Consider the following 23,216-nt stretch of genomic DNA (forward strand, 5'->3'; position numbering starts at 1 on the left):
TCCCGTCTTTTTCAAGCTCTATTAGGAGCTGTACCATAGAAGAACTTCCTACCCTTGCAGCAACATGTACCGGAGTATTGCCTTTGGGGTTTGCTTCATACACAAGCCTTGAATTTAAATGAACTATCTTTCTTGCAGCCTCAAGTTGATCGAATTGCACTGCAACATGAAGAACAATATTCTTCTCGATTGTCACTTGGAGAAGGGTATTGGGATCTGTCAATTTCTCAAAGAATTGTAAATCACCATTTGAAGTAGCTTGGAACAATCGACGATCCATTCTAAATTGCCCTCCTTCTTCAATAGTCGGATATCACTCTGCCTAGTATTGCGAAAAAGAAGAAAAAAAAAATCAATACTAGTTTTTCTTTTAAAAAAGAAGAAAAAAAAATTATTTTCTTCAGGTTGTTACTAAGAAAAACCGTTAAACTTTACAGACAACAATTTGAGTAACAGGTACGCACAAGCTAAGAATATATTATATCAACGAATCCAAGTCAGGTATATAATAAAGAAAACGTAACTAAAGAATCCACAAAAAGGAAAAACCAAAAATAAAAATGATTCTTATTGTCAGATTATGTTTTCTTTAATCGTTATGCCCAAGCCTTAAGCAGGTTTCCACTTTCCACGTCCCATTTTGCCGCAATAACTAATTTTAATGCAAGGTATGTGAAAACTATGATTTCATTCTTACAAAAATACTGACGCCCTTTTTTTTTTTAAAATGAGCTAAAGAGTGGGAGATTGCATTTGCACCCCGCTTGACACAACTAACACAACCCCAACTCAAACCATGAACAAGACGTTGGATATCCTCAATAACATGGCCCAACCTAGATTTGTCCACTCTAATGGAGGAAATGGATCTCGAACATTGGCATTATCTCCCTTAGATTCGTAATTAAATTCAACCGTGTGAATGTATTAATTAATATTGCGCAAGCAACTTTATCTTTCTTTAATTACAATTAATTTAACCTTGCAACTGTGTCGACGTATACAATCACTTAGAAATTTTTTTTCTCTAAAAAAAAAAAAAAAAAAAACTTAGAACCTAAAATATTGTGCTTCAGTTTATGTTTTGGTTTGTTTTGTTTTTTTTTTTTTTTTTTTTTTTTTTGTTTTGTTTTGTTTTTTTTTTTTTTTGTTTTTTGTTGTTTCACTCTTTGATATAGATATTTATTATTAGATCAAGACACCATTTTATTTTTGGCATAAGCAAGGTTTGAATCAAATCTCTTATAAAAATAATAAACTTTATTAGTTAACCTATTTAGAACAGTAGTGGTTGCATTTTTTTTTAAATTGATCCTACATAACCATGGTTAACTTAGTATTCTTTCTTTCTTTTTCTTTTATTGTTGGGTCCCAAATAATATTATCAATAATATTAGCAATTTACAATAGCAATCATATACAAGAACACAAATATTTACGTGGAAAATCCTTTCTCTTTGAAGGAAAAAAAAAAAAAACCATGGGACAAATTCCGAATAATTTCACTATTATCAAATCAATTACAATAATTCTTGTGCATGCCTCACGGTTAAAGAAAAAAATCTCTCTTATTTTCTTTGCTCTCTCACACACAAATTATCTTTCTCAAAGACAACAGTTCTTTCTTTTCCTTTTTTCACTATGTGGCACTCCACATGCATGCCTTTTTATATATAAAAGCATGCCCTCACACTCATCAATTAGGAGTAGGAATCTTGGTACCCCACATACAGTACTTTGCAAGGAATTAGAACTCCTTCCTATTCAAGCCTATCACAAACTCATTAAAGAGTAGTGATTAGATGCGACTGGACTCCTAGAAACACACAAAGTACAAACTGACCATGATCTCTTATTTCAACTTGATATAGGAGTCTTCATCACCTGGGCTTTTATTCTTCTTCTTCTTCTTCTTCTTCTTTTTATTTTATTTTATTTTTATTTTTATTTTTATTTTTTTGGTAACAGAGACGATATATTGCAAAAGAGAACTAAACAGCCACATCATGTTCCAGGCAAAGCCTGGTCATATACATGCCATGAAAGTCTTCTTCCATCACAATAACTAAGTCCACAGGCGGACTTTCGAGGGAAATAAAATCTAAATTCCTATCAATAGCCATCCTAGCAAGCCTATCGGCACACCGGTTAGCTTGGCGGAAGCAGTGCTTAAATTGAATCTGTTGAAACCTGCAAATTAGCTGTCTGCAGTCATCCAAGATAGGGGAAACTATATTATTCTCATAGTCTGAATTTTGAAAGAAATCAACAATAGCTTTAGCATCCAGCTCAACAATAATGGAAGTAATATTTAAATTGCAGCACAGTATAAGTCCATCTCGCAGACCCCACAACTCAGCCACAAAGCTATTAGATAACCTAATACGTCTAGAAAACCCAGCAACCCAGCCACCTTGATTATTCCTCACAATACCCCCACATCCAGCTAGACCCGTGCTGCCCAAGACTGAACCATCTGTGTTTAGTTTGCTCCACCCTTCTAGCGGTTTTTCCCACCTAACTTCCTTCACAATGTAATGGTTTGGACCTCTATTTGTGCACACACAGTACATAAACTCCCTGGTTTGCGCAATGATGTTTGCTGCTAGCCTTGGATTGGGATTCTTCCTATTAAACACAACATTATTCCTGCTTTTCCATATATTCCAAATTGCAAAAGGATAGATCATCTTCCATGGGGGTTGACCAGGAAGTAAGCTACGGTTGATCTTCCCATTCCACGTAAGCCACTCTTGCAAATCTGTCATCCAAAATGCTTGGTTAGTGCTATCAACACCCAGTTACATCCAAACGGCCTTAGCCCAACCACAATCTCTAAGGGCATGCATAACTGATTCCACCTCCACTCTGCAGATAGGACAAATCTCTTCATCACCCAATCCTCTTCTGATCAGACATGCCTTAACTCCAATACTCTCATGGGCACACCTCCAAAGGAATGTCTATATTTTTGGGAGGGTTTTAGCTTTCCATATCCAACCCGCAGCAAAAGGAGGACCAGAATCAGAGTTATCAACAATACTATAGGCACTTTTAAGATCAAAAACACCCCTTGGATTCTCCATCCATACTAACCTGTCCTTACCTCTACCTGTGATAGCTATAGGAGTAGCTTGAATCATCAGCTTGATATCCATAGGGAGCTCAAATGGAATTCGATCCCAATCCCAACCCGAATCCACCATAATATCTTTCACTGCCCACTGAGATGCTTCCTGAGTTAAAGCCCCCTAAATTTGTTGCCAAAGGGGCCATTTTTTTTATCCAATTCCCTGACCAAAGGCTCAAATTACTCTCCCTCCCAACTGTCCATATGCTTCCTTTGTTAAACACTTCCTTCCCTTTTTTAACTGTAGCCCAAATATGAGAGCATGGCAGTTTATCCGCATTGGCTGCATTCATCCTTTGCTGATTGCAATATTTCTACCTCAACACTTTGGCCTATAAAGCTTCTTTTTCTGTAGCTAGCCTCCAATTTAGCTTTGCCAACAGTGCAATATTTCGCTCCTTCGCTGTTTGCAGTCCAAGACCCCCTTCCTCTTTAGGTTTGGTCACCTTTTTCCACCCAATCTAGTGCATCTTCCTGACTGAATTTGAGGAGCCCCATAGGAAATTTCGATTAACTCGGTCAATGCCTTCAAGTATTTTCCCAAGAAGTTGTGTACACTACATAACATAGGCAGGTATTGTGGCTGAAGAGGCTTGTATAAGAACTGTTCGACCAGCCAATGAAAGCATATTTGCTTTCCAACCCACTAGTTTTTGCTTCACCCTATCCAAGATGAAATTGTAGTCTTGAGGAGACGTTCCGGGCTGCTTGATAGGAAATCCAAGGTACTTACCAAGTTTTGGAGTGGAAACAAATCCGAGAATATCACAAAGTGATTCTCTAGTATCTTTATCAACATTAGGTGAAAAATAGACTCTAGATTTCGCCTCACTCACTGTTTGGCCCGACAAGGCACAAAACTCATCGAGGACATCTCTAATGGCTGAACAATTTATATAGTTCGCTTTTGCAAAGAAAACAAGATCATCCGCAAACAACAAATGAGAAAAGGCTGGACCCTTTCGAGAGGCCTTAACAGGTTGCCAAAGGTTTTGACTGCATTTCTCTTCAATTAGTTGGCCAAGGAAATCCATGCACAAAATGAAAAGGTAAGGTGATAAGGGATCTCCTCGCCTTATCCCTCTTGAGGGGTATATCGGGTCAAGAGCTTCGCCATTAAATAGCACCGACGTTGATACTGTTGAGACACAACTCATAATGATGTCAATGAGATCCGAAGGGAGGTTAACTCTAATAAGAGTTTCCCTTATGAAACTCCATTCTAGCTTGTCATATGCCTTCTCCAAATCAATCTTCAATGCGATATACCCAACTCTCTCTCTCCTCTTACTTAGCGTATGAATAACTTCCTGCGCTATTATGGCATTATCAACTCCCTTCCTACACTACAACAAAATGTATTTTTAGTGACGAAAATTAGTGAAGAAATATTTTTCGTCACTAAAAATACAACTTTAGTGACGAAATATGAATTTCGTCACTAATAATGACTAAAAATTATTACATTTAGCGACGAAAAATAAATTTCGTCGCTATTGTGATCTGAAAAATAAGCACCAAGGAGGGAAACTTTGGCCCCAACTTAATTAATCTATAGTGACGAAATCTTTCGTCGCTAAAAGTTGAAATTTTTAGTGACGAAATATTTCGTCACTATAGATATTACTGTGGATAGTTTTAGTGACGAAAATACATTCGTCGCTATAAGTTAGTATTAGTGACGAAAAGTAGTCGTCACTAAAAAAATAAAGGAATTACACTTATATGTTTTTAGTGACGAAATCAAATTTCGTCACTAAAAGAATGCTTTAGTGACGAAATCACATTTCGTCACTAAAAACAATAATAGATTTACCGTATGAGTTTTAGTGACGAAATCATATTTCGTCACTAAAAACAATAATAGATTTACCATATATGTTTTAGTGACGAAACCATATTTCGTCACTAAAACATATACGGGTAAAACATATGAATACCACAAAAAAAATATGAATAAAGTTTCAGCGGCGAACTCGAATTCGTCACTAAAAGTATGCTTTAGTGACGAATCCGAGTTCGTCACTAAAAGTATGCTTTAGTGACGAATCCGAGTTCGTCACTAAAAGCTTTATAGAACTCAGGCGCTAAAGCGAAAAATTGTTGCGCCAAAAAATTTAGCTACAGCGACGAAATGGTTCGTCGCTAAAAGTTTAATTTTTTGCGACGAAAAGTTTCGTCGCTATAGGCACCCAATAGTGATGAATTAGAGTTTGTCACTAAAGGGTTTGTAAAATATGAGCTTCAGCCTATTTTTTTTCTTTTTTTTCACTATCTTCTTTCTACGTTCTCTCCCTTTCCCAAACTCACATACCCACAAACTCACACACCCAAACTCATACCCACAAAACTCACATACCCAAACTCATACCCATAAAACTCAAAGTCAGACCTCAATAACGATGAATCAGAGCTGTCGTCGTTGTTGCTAAGGCGTCGATCCCGGCGACGCTAAGGCGACGATCCAAGCGTCGCTTTCGGCTTTGCCAGCGCGAGCACAGCGATGCTTCGGCGCGAGCGTCGCGAGCACAGCGACGCTTCGGCCACGCACCGCGACGCTCCGGCGACGCTTCGGCCATGCACCACGACGCTCCGGCGACGTTTCAGTGACGCACCCGGCGTCGCTTCGGCTTCCCTTCACCACGTCGCTTGGGCTTCCCTTCACCGATTCAGGTATTTTTTTTTTTTCTCTTTTTGAGTTAAATTTTTTGTGCTTTTTTTTTTTTTGCATACTATTTCTCCTTTTATTTTTAATTTATTCATTTTTTTTCTTTCACTTCATAGTGGTATTTGTTGGATTTGAGGTTTTTGGATACCAATTAGAAATTTTGTGATGGCTACCAATTGGCTTGCTGCTATAATCAAATTTTTGTTTGCTACCTTGTTTTCTTTCTGCAAAATTTTCAAAATTGAATTTTTCTGGACATTGGTAAACTTGGAATATTGAATTCATAGAGCCTTCTTTATGTCCACATACTATTTTGCTCAGCATTTTGATACTGTAAGAGTTCATGGATCGGTATTTTTGCCTAGGGCTGTCTAAAACTTGACAGTAGAATTTATTTTGGAAAATGGAACTATGTGATCCTCAGTCCTACTAGTACAAGCAAAATAAAAATTTCAGACAGCACTAAAGGTGCTGATTGTTCTAATATAGATACGGATTTTACCTTTTGAAGGGGGAAGCCATATTGCTCTGATTTTGAAGACTAACTCAGGTAGCTGGCAAGAAGTTTGCATCTAATTTACTTGATGATAATCGGAAATCATTGGGTTTTTTTTTTTTTTTTTTTTTTTTTCTAGGGAGAAATCAATGGGCTTTATTATTTTTTTTAAATTGATCCTACATAACCATGGTTAACTTAATATTTCTTTCTTTCTTTCTTTCTTTTTTCTTTTTATTGTTGGGTCTCAAATAATATTATCAATAACATTAGCAATCCAAAATAGCAATCATACACAAGAACACAAATATTTACATGGAAAATCTTTTCTATTTGAAGGGAAAAAAAAAAACCGTGAGACAAACTCCGAATAATTTCACTATTATCAAATCAATTACATTAATTCTTGTGCATGCCTCACAGTTAAAAAAAAATAATATATATATCTCTTATTTTTCTTTGCTCTCTCACACACAAATTATCTTTATCAAAAGACAACAGTCCTTTTTTTTCTTTTTTCACTATGTGGCACTCCACATGCATGCCTTTTTATATATAAAAGCATGCTCTCACACTCATCAATTAGGAGTAGGAATCTTGGTACACCACATACAGTACTTTGCAAGGAATTAGGACTCCTTGCTATTCAAGCCTATCACAAACTCATTAAAGAGTAGTGATTAGATGCGACTGGACTCCTAGAGACACACAACGTACAAACTGACCATCAACTTGATATAGGAGTCTTCATCACCTGGGCTTTTATTCTTCATGGGCTGGACTATGGTGCATGTGCACCCAACATTTATCATATATGATAAAAAAACTGTAATCTCTCAATAATCATGAAAAAAGTCTAAAGATATTTGTTTTCACCAGCTTTTATTTATTTATTTATTTATTTTTTTATTGGATTCATCAGCCTTGTTGATATGGATATATATAACTCTCTCACACGCTTCATGCATCGTTTTGTGATCAAACTACATACATTGTTATTTGTTGCACAACAATTTTTACGGTCAAAGCTAAGAGCCTAGGACAAAATGAGAGAAAATATAATCATAACCTAAAAAGAAGCATGGTTTCAGCTAGATGAAGTGGATGTTCCTCTTTCTCACCTATTGCAATATATATATATATATATATATATTAAAATTGGAGATTCCTCAAATAACAACAATAACGAAAGACAAGATTTTATGAGAATAAACCTCCTTCACCCAAGTGTCAAAAGGGGTTAAGGATTTTTCTCTAGTAGTAACAATAACAAAAGACCATCATCTTCTGCAAATAACCTCCCTCTCACCCTGTCACTCAAGTGTTAAAAGATGTTAAGGAAAAAAAAAAAAATTCAATATGACCCATATTAAATAATTAACTTTGGGCTTACCAATTTATTACTGCGAGAAAGGTATCGTACTTTGGTATACACCAATCACAGGAAAAATAACATGCCATATTTTTTGTTGAAATAAGAATTTTATTCAAATCAAATATAATACAATCAAACAACCAAAAAAAGAAAAAAGCAGCACACAAGCACACCAAACAAAGGCAAAGCAACAAGCTTTGGGGTATGTTGGTAATTTTTAGGTTTTGAGGTATTTCGGTCATTTTATCCAATAAGGGAATGGATAGAGCTGTCCCAGCGCTTTTAAAACCGCCGGGACAGGTCTTTTCCCATAAGGGAATGGAGAGACCTGTCCTAGCGCTTTTAAAAGCGCCGACACAGGTCAGTCTCATTCCCTTACGAGAAAGAGTTGTCCCAGCGCTTAATATATATATATATTAAAATTGGAGATTCCTCAAATAACAACAATAACGAAAGACAAGATTTTATGAGAATAAACCTCCTTCACCCAAGTGTCAAAAGCGGTTAAGGATTTTTCTCTAGTAGTAACAATAACAAAAGACCATCATCTTCTGCAAATAACCTCCCTCTCACCCTGTCACTCAAGTGTTAAAAGATGTTAAGCAAAAAAAAAAAAAAAAAAATTCAATATGACCCATATTAAATAATTAACTTTGGGCTTACCAATTTATTACTGCGAGAAAGGTATCGTACTTTGGTATACACCAATCAAGGAAAAATAACATGCCATATTTTTTGTTGAAATAAGAATTTTATTCAAATCAAATATAATACAATCAAACAGCCAAAAAAGAAAAAGAAAAAAGCAGCACACAGGCACACCAAACAAAGGCAAAGCAACAAGCCTCCCATATAATGATCTTGATAAAGACTGATTGCATTCCTCTTATTCCAATCGTGCGCATACCTACTTGCAAAACATGGCTTTAAAACCTCTTTCTTGCAAATTCTGAGGCCCCAGTCAACCAAATCATCTCAGGCCAGCTTGCGCTTAGGAATCAAACCATTCTTCATTATTTTCTTGTGGAGAAGGAGCATTAAAAAACAAACGGCTGCAGTAAAAACTTACATGCTACTTGATTAACAAAGGAAAAAACAGGCTAATTAGAAGGCAAAAACAAATAATAAGGCCCACAGTAATCCCCAAAAAGTGTGGTACCACTGTATAGGTGCCTGCAATAAAAGCTACCAGCAATGCTCCAATGGACCAGTTTGTGAAAATAGGGGCACGTCGTAACACCTCTCTGTGAAATTCGACTTCCCTAATCGTCATTGAAGACAAAAAGTTGACGAATATTGAGGTAGTGGAAAGACCAAAAGCTATAGTATTAGCTATCAGAAATACATGGAAAGCAGTTTTTTTGCCTAATACTGCCAAGCCCTCGTCCACATCTCCGTTTTGGTTAAATCCACCGGGCACCGTGAAAGCTGCAGTGAAGGTCACAGTTGCGATGAGTGTGGCTACCAACAAGTTGGTCTCGCTCACTTGCTTCACAAATTTTGATCCTTCCTTGCCATCGCCATTGCCATCGCCTGCCTGTTTTACTTGCTTCACAAAATTTGATCCTTCCTTGCCCTTGCCATCGCCATCGCCATCGCCTTCGCCTGCCAGTTTTACTCTCCTAGGGTCCAAATTCCAAATGCCTATATGCATGTCGTCTTCCTTCGTTTGAAATACGATGTCCATTATGGTGAAGCCCTGCTTGTTTTTAGCATTTAAGTCAACACCTCTACTATGTCCCAATAGGGATAAAATCTGGTAATTCCCTTCGATGGCCGCCAGATGCAGAGGCGTGTTTCCTTCCTTGTCCTGCTCGTTGATGAGACCCTCAAATTCTGGTCTCGTCAGAAAATACATGACTGCATCCTTCGCTCCACTTTCTGCAGCGACATGAAGAGCCGTCTTACCACTGTTGTCCGACAATTCATAGCTACCTGGACATGCCTCGATGATTTCTTTCAATACCTCAACATTGCCTTCCTTGGCCGCAATATGAAAAGCAGATAAACCTTCTTTGTTTCTTACATATGCAGGGGAATCGCCATTTTCTAAAAGCAACTTGACAAATTTCCGATTTCCCGTAAGCGCAGCAATGTGTAGAGGAGTCCATCCTGAGGCATCATGTCGTTCAATTGCAGATGGCCATTTTGTCATCACCTCTTTCACAAAACCTAAGAAGATATAGGAAAATCATATTGCTCAAGTTAGTACATAAATAAGAACCATTTTTTTCCGACACAACACATGGGGAGAGGGTTTGACCTATGCTCTATAAATGCCACTCAATTGCAAGATTCTTGGCATATAAAGAAGGGTAATGGAACTTTCACATCCACTTTCACATCCAGATTTGGGTTTTAACAAATAAGTTCACAAAGCATATATATTCATTTTTAGGATTTTTTTTTTCCCAATTAGTTTTGGGTCGTTTTTTTCTTAAATTATTAAAAAAAAAAGAAAAAAAAAAAAAAAGAACCGATTTGGGACAAATTCTTAAACCTTGGGCTTTAAAAAATAAGCTCGAATGACCAGATACAAGTATAAATATACTACAAAACTCATTGCATAAAAATTCAAAATGTATTACATAACATCAAAATTCATCTTTTAGGAAAAAAAAAAAAAACATTTCCAATATTGGTAATATTCACACAATCACCTACTGGAAAACTCATCTACTAGTACCATAAATTAGTCCACATCTACGAATACATCAAAATTCAATACAAAATTCATTAATATGAAAGTCCAAATAACAACAAACACACAAACAAAACTCAGTTGCGACTTTGGACTAGATACATAATACCATAAAGTCTGTAAAAAATAAAATAAAAAAACCAATAATGGTCTAAGCCTCGCCAAGGCAACACAAATCAATCATCATCTACATTCTTCAATAGTTGTGGTTTTAAGTTATAAGGGAATATTTGCCGCGTATTTTATATAGTGGAAATTTTTATGTTTTCCACGGCCCATTTTGCCCTATAACTAATTTTAATGCAAATGTGAAAACTATGAATTTATTCTTAAATATATTACAAGTTTTGGTTTTATTATATAATATTTATAAACTAATATGACCATGCATATGATAAGAGGACTTTAACCCCCTGATAGATGAATGTTCAAAATGTGCTTTGATGGTTGGTATTTGGTAACAATTCAATTAGCAAGTTCTAGATGATAAATGTGTAGTTCGCCTAACAATACACTTAACTAGTCAATAATTCGTGCAATGCACAAAAAATTTACACGATATGATTTTTTCTCACTTTCATTTTTTCTAAATATAAAAATTTAATAATTATGATAATTATTAATAAGTACTATTATGCTTTGTTTTTATATGGAATTATATAAAACTATATATTTGTAATTTAAAGAAAATATAATGTGCTAAAATATAGAAAAAGATGAAAAGGCTGATGAGTTGGCAAAAGTGGGAAGCTAGCATTAGTGTATCCCCCCACCCCCCAAAAAAAAAAAAAAAAAAACTTTGGAAAAAAAGAGAGAGGAAAAAGACTGGAAAAATACCTTTAGAAATTCAAAAAAAAAAAACTTCTTCTTCTTCTTCTTCTTCTCTCTCTGTCTCTAGGAAACCATTACAAAAAAGCCTCATCCAATTTTGTTTGTAATTTTTTGGGTAAAGCTATAGGGATGGGTTAGTTTCTTAATAACTACACCCATCCCACCTCTTCATTATATTGGAAACATCATTCTCCATATATATAAAATCTTTCTTTAACTTGCTTTTTGTTCATAGTTGCTTTATTTTCTTATGCTCTTGTATATATTGTGTATATCTCTCTCTCTTTATTTCAATGTTCATATTATTGTTGTTGGTTTATATTATTGTGCTTGTTTCCCTAGATGGGTATTGGACATCTCCTAGAATTTGTATGGGAAATACCCTTACGGGGAAGAAATCTCATCCCACCTAGGTATCTAGGGATTTGACCATTATTGCTTTTTAATTTATATCATCCCATTTATTTCAAGCAATCCCCATCTCCTTTTATTTTATGTCATCCCTTTAATTTCTTGCACATCCCCTTTCCCCCAATACTTTATTGCACACACATATATATACTATAATCTAACACCTAAATAATATAAAATAAATAAATAATAAATAAAGATTTCTATCATCTCTCCTAGCATGTTTTTTAAACCTCCATTAGAACACAATATGGGTATGTCTTGTAAGAATGGTGATGGTTAGAACTCCCATTTCTTTATGATGAAGAATCCATAAAGCTTGAAAGAGATTAAAATTATTTAAGAGAGCAAAAAAAAAAAAAAAAAACCCTATTCTAATCAATCTTTACAATATTCCAAGCTCTTTACTTTTAGGTCATTTAAATTTCAGCTCTTTACTTTTATGTCAATTAAATTTCTGAACTTTATTATTTTTGTTTCTTTATTTTTCTCATCATTAAAGTTTACATTTTTAAAGTAAATATGCTTGGGTAAAACATTTCCCCTACACACTATTCTAAGAAAATGCTTTTTTCAAAATTCTTTTCTCACCTCTTTCTAAAAAATGAAGTGTGGGAGGACGAGGACCCAAAACAGTTAATAAGATAGGTAAGGACATTTCCAAGGAGGTGAACTTCGTGAAGTATTAGCAGTGTGTCCTTGGAAAGAACTTACCCAGCTTATGAAGATGTTGAGCTACTACAGTTGAAAGGGGCATTGAGGACCCCTACCTAATCTCAGGAAGTCGAGAGTCAGGGGTGAAGGGATCATGACGCAATCTGAGGGAGGAAAAGGGTAACTTGGCACTAAACAAGAAAGAGAAGAAAAAGGAAGGACAAAGCAACCATCCCCTTCACATTAAATGTATTGCAACCACTTAACTGACCGCATTAATGGGGAAATGACCATGAATAGTGCCCGCACAGCTCACACCTTGGTGTAAAACCTACTGGCAAGGCCTTGATGGGACAAGTATCAAGGAAGTGTGATCCTAACCCTCCAAATGTAGAGTCCAAATGCATGTAGGCTAACTATGTAAAGCCAAGAAACACCTGAACCAGATGGTGATTGGATTTTTAGAAAAAGGAGAGAAAAAGGGAGATGATCCAATTGTAACAACATCCTTGGACTGAACCAAACCAGAGTATAAATACTTAGCCATTCCAAGGCTCTTTTTAATTGAAGACATTCACATCACCTTATAGACTAGTCTAATTATTATTAATTATCATATAATGGGTACTTAAAGGATGATCTTACATCCCACCTCTAAAAAATGTATTGTGTGAGTAGAAAGTAACACGTTGACACACTAACATTTTCTAAAAATAAAAAAAAAAAACTGTTTTCTAAAAAATTGTTTTCAAAAAAAAAAAAAAAAAAGTTTTTTTTTAAAAAGTAAAAAAAAAAAAAAAAAAAAATAAAAAAACTATAAAAAAAAAAAATTATATTATATTATATATATATATATATAATATATTATATATAAATATAATATTTTTTCCAAAGTTTTTGAAAAGAAAATTTTTTCAAAAATGCTTTTCTATGTACAAAAGTTTATTTTCAAAAATGTTTTTTTACATACGAAAGTGTGTTTCAAAAATGCTTTCTTAAAAAGGTACATGCTTTTCAAAACAAAATGTTTTCTTCCTTCCATTAAAAAGAATAAAAAAATATATTTTGAAAAAGGTTTTTTACCACGTTGGGTTTTCCTAAAAATAAAAAACAAGAGTTTTCTATAAATAAATAAAAAGCTTTCTCACAACTTTTCAAAAAAAAAAAAANCTATTAGCTACATTTTTTGCCTGCTACATGAAGTTTTTTCAAATAAAAAGAGTCTTTTTTAAAAGAAAGGTTTTTTTTTTTTTTTTTTCTTAAGAGTTTTCAAAACAAAAAAATCCTTTTTTTTTTGTTAAATACTTTTCCTCTTTTTTTTTTTTTTGTTAAAAGAAAGTTTTTCAAAATTAAAAAAAAAATCTTTCTTTTTAGAAATCCGAAACCCGTTTAAAAAAAAAAAAAACTGTTTTCAAAATAAATAAATAAAATCTGTTTTCTAAAAAACTGTTTTCAATATAAAAAATCTATTTTCTAGAAATCTGTCTTCTAAAAACTATTTTCAAGATAAAAATTTGTTTTATAAAAACTGTTTTCAATATAAAAACTCTGTTTTCTCAAAACTTGTTTGCAAAATATGGTTATGTTTGTAACAGTTTTTGTTTCTATTTTCAAAAACTTGTTTTTGGGAATATAAAAAAAAAAAATTCTTGTATTTTTGAAATAAAAAACATGTTTGGTTAGTTGAATTAGAAAGATAGTTTTTTGAAGAAAAATGATAAAATACTAAAATATATTGTTACTAGGATTTGAATTCTAATGCTAACTTATTAAATGAGACAGATTCATTAAATTAAATGCGTGTTTTTATTGACTTTTAAAAATTAGAAACTGAAAATAGTCTTTTGCATTTTTTCAGTTTCCTTCACAAATTGAGTTTTGAGAACGGTATTTTTTTTTTTGTCCATTGAGTCTCACAACTTTTCAAAAAAAAAAAAATTTCTAAAAAAAATTTGATTTTTCAAAATAATAAAAGTTAACGTTGTAACTTCTTTATGCACTTTAATTTCAAGCCTTTTTCTTAGAATAGTTGTAGTTTAAGGATTTGTATTCAAGGCTCATTCTCTTGAGTCTTTGAACACCTTATAAGCTTACATTGTCCCTAATAGTTCTTAGTACTAATGAGTTTCCTTTGTCATCTTTTTGCATGATAAAAAAAATGAGAAAATGGTGGATGACAACAAGGTGCTACTCTTCCAACACTCTCTTTTTATATTGTGATTTATTTTCGTATAGCATATAACAGTCACATGCTAGCTATATAGTAAATAAATACTCATATGCTATTGTAAAATATACTTGTATGTTCTCTCACATGCTACTTATGTATATATCTCACATGTCTTGATTGTATATAATCTTTGAAGTTAATATTCACATGTTAGCTATATGGTAAATATTTAATCACATGTATATATACGTACATTGTTTGCAAAAAAAAACCTTTTCAAAAAAATCAAAATGCCAAGTATTCTATTTTTTCATAAAAGGTTAACGTTTGAAATAAAGTAAAATGAGATACTATCTTCAGATAAGAATTGTGAGGTGCCTAACACCTTCCACACATGTAAACAAACTTCCGAGTCCAAGTTTGGTTCAAAGACTTTTGGTTTACCTTAATTAATGAACCTTTAAAATTTGGTTTAGTTAATTAGGTAACTCAAAGTAAATTAGACATTTAAGTGACCAATCACACCTAATAAAAAACCAATGGTAGGTGGCGCTACTAAAATGAAAAGAAGAAAAAAGGACTCACACACACACCCCACTCTTGATACACAAGCACACAAGAGTCACATCGCCAATGACCCAATGTGCGACAAAACCCGAAAATTTCAATTTTGGGGGTGTCCACACTTGGCACACACAAGAAGGATTGGATTTCGGCCTATGGGGCTAATATGTCTCTAAAATTCCCTCTTAAATATTCAATATGGTATATCGATGCTAATATTTAACATGATATTAGAGCCAAACTCCATTCTTGGGCTCTAACAAAATCTCTCAATCAAGCTTGCTCCCTCAGCCTTCAAATTCACAAATTCTTTCTTACAGTCATTGATTGCTTGCAATCTTAATCTTTGATTGAAGACTTTAGATTAGGACCTCACAACAGCCACCATCATTGCCTTGTCGCCTCCTAGAGTCTTCATAGCGCCGTCATGTCTTTAATCCTCTCAAGCAAATCGTGTCTCTCCCTTTCAGATCTATGCAATTTCAAACCTTGAATCATGAAACAGATCATACATACGTGCTTTTCGGCCTCCAATATGAAAAACCCAGAAATCTGGTGACTAATTGCTGCCACACTTGATGCACTGTTCTAGCTTTGTCACGCATTGCACATGCCAACCTCATGTCTTTGACATCATCTATGCCACATCATCCTCCACACCTATAGCCCGTCATCTGCCACATCATTACTCATGTCCAGTCAGATTTTGCCACATGTTTGCCTTGTCAACGTCTCATCAGTGATGTTTGACATGTCATCAGACTAGTAGGTTTGACCTAGCTTCATTGAACTAATATTATTTGGATTTGACTTGTGGGCCTCGATCTGGACTAACCTGTGACATTAGCAAGACCTCAACTGTTGACTTTGACTACTTTTGTTGACTATTTGAGTTGAATTATTAGTTGCATCCAAAAGTATAGGTTTATCATATTGGTGAGTTGGTCAATGTGATAAAATCAACATATTAATTTCAATTATCCAAAATTTGGAGATCTGAAGTCCTCTTCTTTTTTTACTCTCTTCTTCGAAAAGGTTTGAATATCATATTGTGACTTTCAACTTTTTTGGTTCATATTACTTCCTTCTTGACTTAAATATTTATGGTAATAAAGTGCAATTGTTTTGTCTACCATAATTTTTTTTTTTAATAAACCATGTCACTTGAAATTTTTTTGGTTCATGCTTTCGCCCCCCCTAGGTTCAAATCCTGGTTCCGTCCCTGGTTTACCTTAATTAATGAACCTTTAAAATTTGGTTTAGTTAATTAGGTAACTCAAAGTAAATTAGACATCTAGGTGACCAATCACACCTAATAAAAAACCAATGGTAGGTGGCGACTACTAAAATGAAAAGAAGAAAAAAGGACTCACACACACACCCCACTCTTGATACACAAGCGCACAAGAGTCACATCGCCAATGACCCAATTTGCGACAAAACCCGAAAATTTCAATTTTGGGGGTGTCCACACTTGGCACACACATAGAAGGATTGGATTTCGGCCTATGGGGCTAATATGTCTCTAAAATTCCCTCTTAAATATTCAATATGGTATATCAATGCTAATATTTAACATGATATTAGAGCCAAACTCCATTCTTGGGCTCTAACAAAATCTCTCAATCAAGCTTGCTCCCTCAGCCTTCAAATTCACAAATTCTTTCTTACAGTCATTGATTGCTTGCAATCTTAATCTTTGATTGAAGACTTTAGACTAGGACCTCACAACAGCCACCATCGTTGCCTTGTCGCCTCCTAGAGTCTTCATAGCGCCGTCATGTCTTTAATCCTCTCAAGCAAATCGTGTCTCTCCCTTTCAGATCTATGCAATTTCAAACCTTGAATCATGAAACAGATCATACATACGTGCTTTTCGGCCTCCAATATGAAAAACCCAGAAATCTGGTGACTAATTGCTGCCACACTTGATGCACTGTTCTAGCTTTGTCACGCATTGCACATGCCAACCTCATGCCTTTAACATCATCTATGCCACATCATCCTCCACACCTATAGCCCGTCATTTGCCACATCATTACTCATGTCCAGTCAGATTTTGCCACATGTTTGCCTTGTCAACGTCTCATCAGTGATGTTTGACATGTCATCAGACTAGTTTGACCTAGCTTCATTGAACTAATATTATTTGGATTTGACTTGTGGGCCTCGATCTGGACTAACCTGTGACATTAGCAAGACCTCAACTGTTGACTTTGACTACTTTTGTTGACTATTTGAGTTGAATTAGTCCAAAGGTGAAAAATTTTCAATAGGGTCCAAAGGTGAAAAATTTTGTGTAAATTTTGATTTTGAGCTCCGTTTCTTTATTTGAAACTTCTAAATCGCTTAAATTGGCCAATTTCTCATTCATTTTGGGACCCTTCTACGCACAGAAACTCGCAAACTATTCTTTATGACGGCGTTGTCTTCATCGATCTTCTTCAAGCCTTCAATGTAGCCATTCTCCGGCCTTAGTAGCCTTTCTTGGTCACTAATGTAGTCTTTTTCCAGCATTTTTCGAACATTGCCTTCATTGTGCATGGTTCTTTCTCCATACTGCCCAATCCTTCTAGTCTTTTCCAAGGTCATTTTTCAAGGCTTTCTTCGTGTCTTCCTCAAGGCATTTTTGCGGTCATCTTCATGGTTTCTTCAAAACATTTTTCAAGGAATCTTTTCAAGCTTATCCAACCTCAAGGTTTCATCAAGGCTCCACCTTGAGTTTGAGAGGAGGTGTCATATATATATATATATATATATTAGCCCAATAGCATATACCCAAGCCCAATCCTTTCATATGTGTAAGCCAAGTCTCCTACTTGTATTAGAAGTTTATTATTCTAGAGTTTAGCCTGCTATATATACTAATATTATGATTTATTGTAATACAGGATTTGTACTACACTCTTATATATTAAAGATGTAACTTTTAAAGGTTTCCTCTTTAAATGTAGGCCGTTAGATTAAACCACGTAACTCTTGTGTTCTTGAGTTCTATTTTATGTCTATTCTAGCATATTCAAAATGGGGCTAATTTTGCCAAATAGCATTATTTAGGAAAATTTTTTAGGAGAAATGCATCCGGCCAAACTTAAATAGTTACGTAGCACTTTGTTAGAACTTGAGTTTATTAAACTTGACTTTCAAGTGAAACTCGAGTTTACCAAACTCAAATTTCAAGCATTATGATAATTTGATCAATTTTTTTATTTTGGTCGTTAGACATGCCCTAATTGGATTCTTTCAAAGAAAAGTTTGAATCACATTTGACCATTGTCAAATATATCTATAAGTCTCGAAAATTTCAGCAAGAAACAAATTGTTTCAAACTCGCTTAACACTCGCTCAAACCAACTATGCAGAATTTCTAAACATAGGGGATCGCCTAACACTTTCTTAACATCTGGGTCAAGCCTACTCACAAATAAAGATACCCACAAAGAGTCTTACTTAACACTTGTATGTCATATTTGTCAACCCAATTTCAAATAGAGAGTCACAAAGTGTCTCGCTTGATGTAAAATCAACATCTCAGTCAAGCGAAATTCTGTAGACTTGTTTTCTCACTTTCACAATTGGATTTTTGCTCAATAAAACTTCTAATAATTCAACCTACTTAAATTTGACAAATATACAACAGTAACTCCTCAAATTTATAAAAAGTTGTGGTTGCTCCACCTACAAAATTTTCAGTTTTTTATTATTTATTTTATTGTTCAATTTTATTATACTAGAAAAAAAATATTTTCTTTATACAATTTTGAATTCAATTAAAACCTTCCGTAATAGTTTGTTAAGTGGGTTGCTGTTAAGTGCATAAAACAACAAAGTTCTGATTTTAATTTTTCAATTCTTAAAATAATTTTTTAAAAATTTTTTAAGTAAAAAAAAAACCTTAAAAAAAATATATATAATTAATTTTATTTTCAAATGGGAAGAACATAAACACAAATTTAAACTTTTTTTCAGCTCTAAAGCTTACAACCAAAGCTCTGAAGCTCCACTATGATGCACAAAGAGATACTATCAAATCGAAGAAAAACAAACTCAAAATAGAAGAACAAAAACCTGAAAATGACAAAAACATATTACCCAATAAAAATTACAAAACTTTCCTCCAATTTCTACAAGTGGGTATTCAAATAAACAAATAAAACCCTAGAATTCAACCCACATCTAGAACAACTTTCAAATCAACCTCAATGCACAACTTAAAAGAATGATAGCAAAAAAAAGCAGGATATTACGATTGAAATCAAATCAGATTGAGATCCCATTGCGATTCGTTCATAACCCAACTTGCGACCCACAATGGCAACCTTACAACCCAACCAATTTGCCATCCGAAAATACAATGATGTCTACCATGCCCACAATAGTTGTCTGATCCAATGCCTCCTTTGCTATGCTTTTAAATTGACGGGTGAAAAAGGAAGAGGAATAGCAGATGATTGGGAAGATCAAAAGGAAGATGATAAAGAAATGGGGATTTTGAGAATAGGCTAGAATGTCTTGAACACCGGTGGTTATTCTTTTTCCTATCATCTTTCAATGGGCAAAACTTAAATACAGTAATTTAAATGCTGATACTTAGATATCTCCTTTAAAATTCAGTCATTTGTCTAGTTACTTAACAGAGTGAACAGTGCATTAACACCATTTGTATCTTTCTTTTTTCATTTTTAAAACCCATTTAGAAAAGCCGTGAAACTCCAATTTCTCCAACTTCTCTATCTCGGAATCTCCTCCTTATTTAGTTTGGAATAATCAACTGCTGATTTTTTAGTGGATGTTGAGGCAACATAGCAGGCAAAGGGGGAGAAAAGTAGTGATAAATACACTTGTGAAATACTGGAAAGAAGAAATTAAAGTGTGGTGGGTTAGGCAATAATGGAATCGTGGGGAGGAGATTTGACATTAGTTTATGATATATTTTTAGGAAAGATTTATAAGAAAAGAAAAGGAAATTAATTTTTTTGATTGCTTTTTATATTTCTTATAAAGTAGTGTTAAAACCTAAATGGTTTATTAATAATTACTCTAAGCACACCAGTTAACATGACCCATATAATTAATCTATCTACGATTGTGAGTGTGAGATCTCAGATCTTTGCCTTTTTGGTTGTTGCTTGGCTGGTTGCATGATATCAATCAGATCATTGACAATAGCTTCTAGATAGATAATTCCAGGCTCATGAGAAGAGAGATAGAGATATGAGTTTGCTGGTATCGAAGAGAAGAGAGATAAAAATATCGTTGAGATCTAATAGAAGAGAGATAGAGAGGATTTTCTTAATGGGTCTTAACTAGGGAAAAAAAATATACGGATAATGCTGTTTTCTCTGTACTAACTAAATAAGTAGCTATAATTTAAAAGAGATATCTAGGAAACAGTACCTAAAACACAATTTTTACATTTTTTTAATAATGTTTTTCAGTTTATTTATTGACAAATAATTTTAAAAAATTATTTTTGGTGATTTTTCGTAAAGAAAATCACCCCAAAAAAGAAAACATCATTGTTTAGAGAGTTCTTAGTTGCATTTTTTTTTTTAATGAAAACTAAAACGGCCTTAATTAAATAAGTTTAAAAGTTAGAAGACTTAATTAAATCAAAGTGAAATTAAAGAAAAGAATTGATTTTTGATAAAAGTTAGAGATGTGATTTGTAATTTTGCCAATAAAAAAAAAAAAAGTTCTTGAGGTTAAGTTAGACATTTTCACCTTTCGGAATAGTTGCACGTGCGTGGCGATGTCTCTGTCTAAGTTTTATTGTTCTATGCGTAAGAGATTCCGGAAGACGGCTGAGAAATAGGATACTGATGATCCACATCAAAGTAAGGATGCCTCGCTGAAATTCAAAAGCACATGCTTGTCTCTTTAAATCCTCATAGTTTGTTTGGCAGATCCAGTCAACCATGTTAATGTCTGCATTGGATAATCATACCCAGAGAAATAAATATTGCGCGAAACATTACACCAAAACTTGTTTTTATTAGCTTATTTTATTACAAAAAATAAGTTAAATAAAAATAAATTATATCCAAGAAAATAGAAATTTAAAAAACATGTACATTAACAAAATATGCGCAATTCCATCTTTGGATTTTCAGAAATGCCAAGCGATAGTTTAGCTATTTGGCTTCATCATTGCCACAGGGTACCTGATTCCCTGTGTCCCACGTTGGTTGGGTCACTGTGGTGTGTGCGCATGCATGACTAATATTTAGTTTGAGTACCGTTATAGAAAAAAAAAAAAATCAAATTTTATTTATTTATAGATAATTGAAGTGATCACCAGAAAAAATTAGTTAAAAAATTAGTTGTAACCTAAAATTGAAATATTACTTAATATCTTTTTATTAGAGATGAATTTTGGCAAATTCACCGTTGGATTACATTTTCTTTTTATATCCTTCATGCTTGTAATTAGAAAATTAAACATCAATAGTTATGTCATTAATAAATTGTTTAAATTGTAAGTTTTTGTAATTTAAAATTGTGTAAAATTCGATTGGTACAAAATTTGACATGTGTATTAAGAACGTAGAAAACATGCAATCAAACAGTTAAATTTTCGAAATATATAGTAATGCTAATGATATTGAGTAAAGTTATAGCCTAAGATTACAACTAATTTTGTAACTAAACTTTGATTTATATCATATATTATGATTGATGTTAATAAAAGTGAGGCTAACTGCATGTTTATATAAACAACAAAAAAGAAATTATAAATTGATCTGACGCCTAAAGGTGATGTTAAGAAAAAAAAATTTATGCCACGTACTTAGGATCTGTTTGAGATCTGTTTATTTTGCTGAAATTGAAAACTTTTTACTGAAAGTACTATAGAAAAAGGTAAAAATTAACTGAAATAGTACAGTAAAACCTATCAATAATAACAAAAAGTGCAACGAGACTCATGAGTAGTAGTAAAAATAAATTAAATAATAAAATAAATTAACAAAAATAATTTTTACTAAATGAACGCTTCTTTTACTGTTTACTTTTCTTTGTACTCATGTTGGCTGTTGCCTGACAGGGCCGACTAGAGTCTCTACGCCAGATAAGCTCGATCGGCTGGTTTCTCTTTAAAAACTCAGCTTCAGAATTTATCGAGCCCTTCTTTTTTGGGCTCTTTTCAAGTTTTTAACTTGGGCCAAACCTGGCTTCGGCCCGCTTTCAGAAAACTCTAGTGGCCGAAGATCAGTTCGGCCTTTGGTGAGGACATGTATTGCCAATCCGTTGGCTCTGTATTGAACAGTGGATGCCTTGCCATCATGCATTATTTGTAAAGAGTAACGTTAAAGAATATAACAAATTTTATTATATTTTTTTAATAAAAATTGGTAGTAGTAATTTTCCTTTTGTAAAATGGGTAATGTTAGGAATATTTTTTTTTTTTGTTAAAGTGACAAATGGTTGGAACAATGAGAAGGTATTTAGTATTAAATAATACCATATCAGCGGTATCAAAATTTAATAAGTATGAGTCGTGTTAGTAAAAATTAACTATCCGACTAACAAATAAAAGACATGTATTAGTAAGTAGTTATTTTTACACACGTCTCTCATTTATTGAATTTTGATACGGATGACGTGATACCATTTGATACAAAATCCTTTTTCAATAAACATAGTACAAAATAGAAAGTGAAATATTTAAGGAGCAGGCTGGATCGAGCCACTTACAATTACTAGTTGTTTGAAGGACAACTGCATGCAAGACATTCATGTCGTGCCTTCCAACATAGGAGCAGTCTGGAGCAGCTCTTAGGATATAATAAGCCATGTCGTAGTGTTCTTTATCCACAGCGAGGAACAGTGCAGATTCCCCCTCCTTGTTTACATGCTTAGCCAGTTCTGCTGGGTCCTTCTCTTTAATTAGTTCTTTCACAACCTCAAAGTTACCATATCGCACAGCGACGTGCAAGGCAGTATCCCCATCTTGATTCTCCATTTTCAGAAGCTGCTGTCGGCCACCATCAGTTTCGACATCCGGTTTTTTTTTTTTTTTTTTTTCCGGTTTATTAGACGCTTTACTATTGAAGAATCTCCTACCTTTGCAGCAACATGTAGCGGAGTATTGCCTTTGGAGTTTCTTTCATATGCAAGCATTGGACTTAAATTAACTATCTTTTTCACAACCTTAAATTTTTTGAATTGCAGTGCGACATGAAGAATAGTGTTCTTCTCAGTTGTCACTTCGAGAA

The 23,216-nt window shown here is 33.9% G+C and overlaps 1 protein-coding gene across 1 annotated transcript; it reads right to left on the reverse strand.

Moving 5' to 3' along the window:
• Positions 1–3,687: 3,687 nt before the first annotated feature.
• On the reverse strand, positions 3,688–22,963 carry LOC112013153 (ankyrin repeat-containing protein At5g02620). Its single transcript, XM_065770098.1, has 3 exons — positions 22,696–22,963; positions 8,767–9,841; positions 3,688–4,471 (listed from the first exon to the last, which is right to left on the reverse strand). The coding sequence occupies exons 1-3, from the start codon at positions 22,961–22,963 to the stop codon at positions 3,688–3,690; spliced, it is 2,127 nt and encodes a 708-aa protein (XP_065626170.1).
• Positions 22,964–23,216: the final 253 nt, after the last annotated feature.

This window comes from Quercus suber, unplaced genomic scaffold (assembly GCF_002906115.3).
Source record: "Quercus suber isolate HL8 unplaced genomic scaffold, Cork oak 2.0 scaffold_3B, whole genome shotgun sequence".
Classification (NCBI taxonomy): domain Eukaryota; kingdom Viridiplantae; phylum Streptophyta; class Magnoliopsida; order Fagales; family Fagaceae; genus Quercus; species Quercus suber.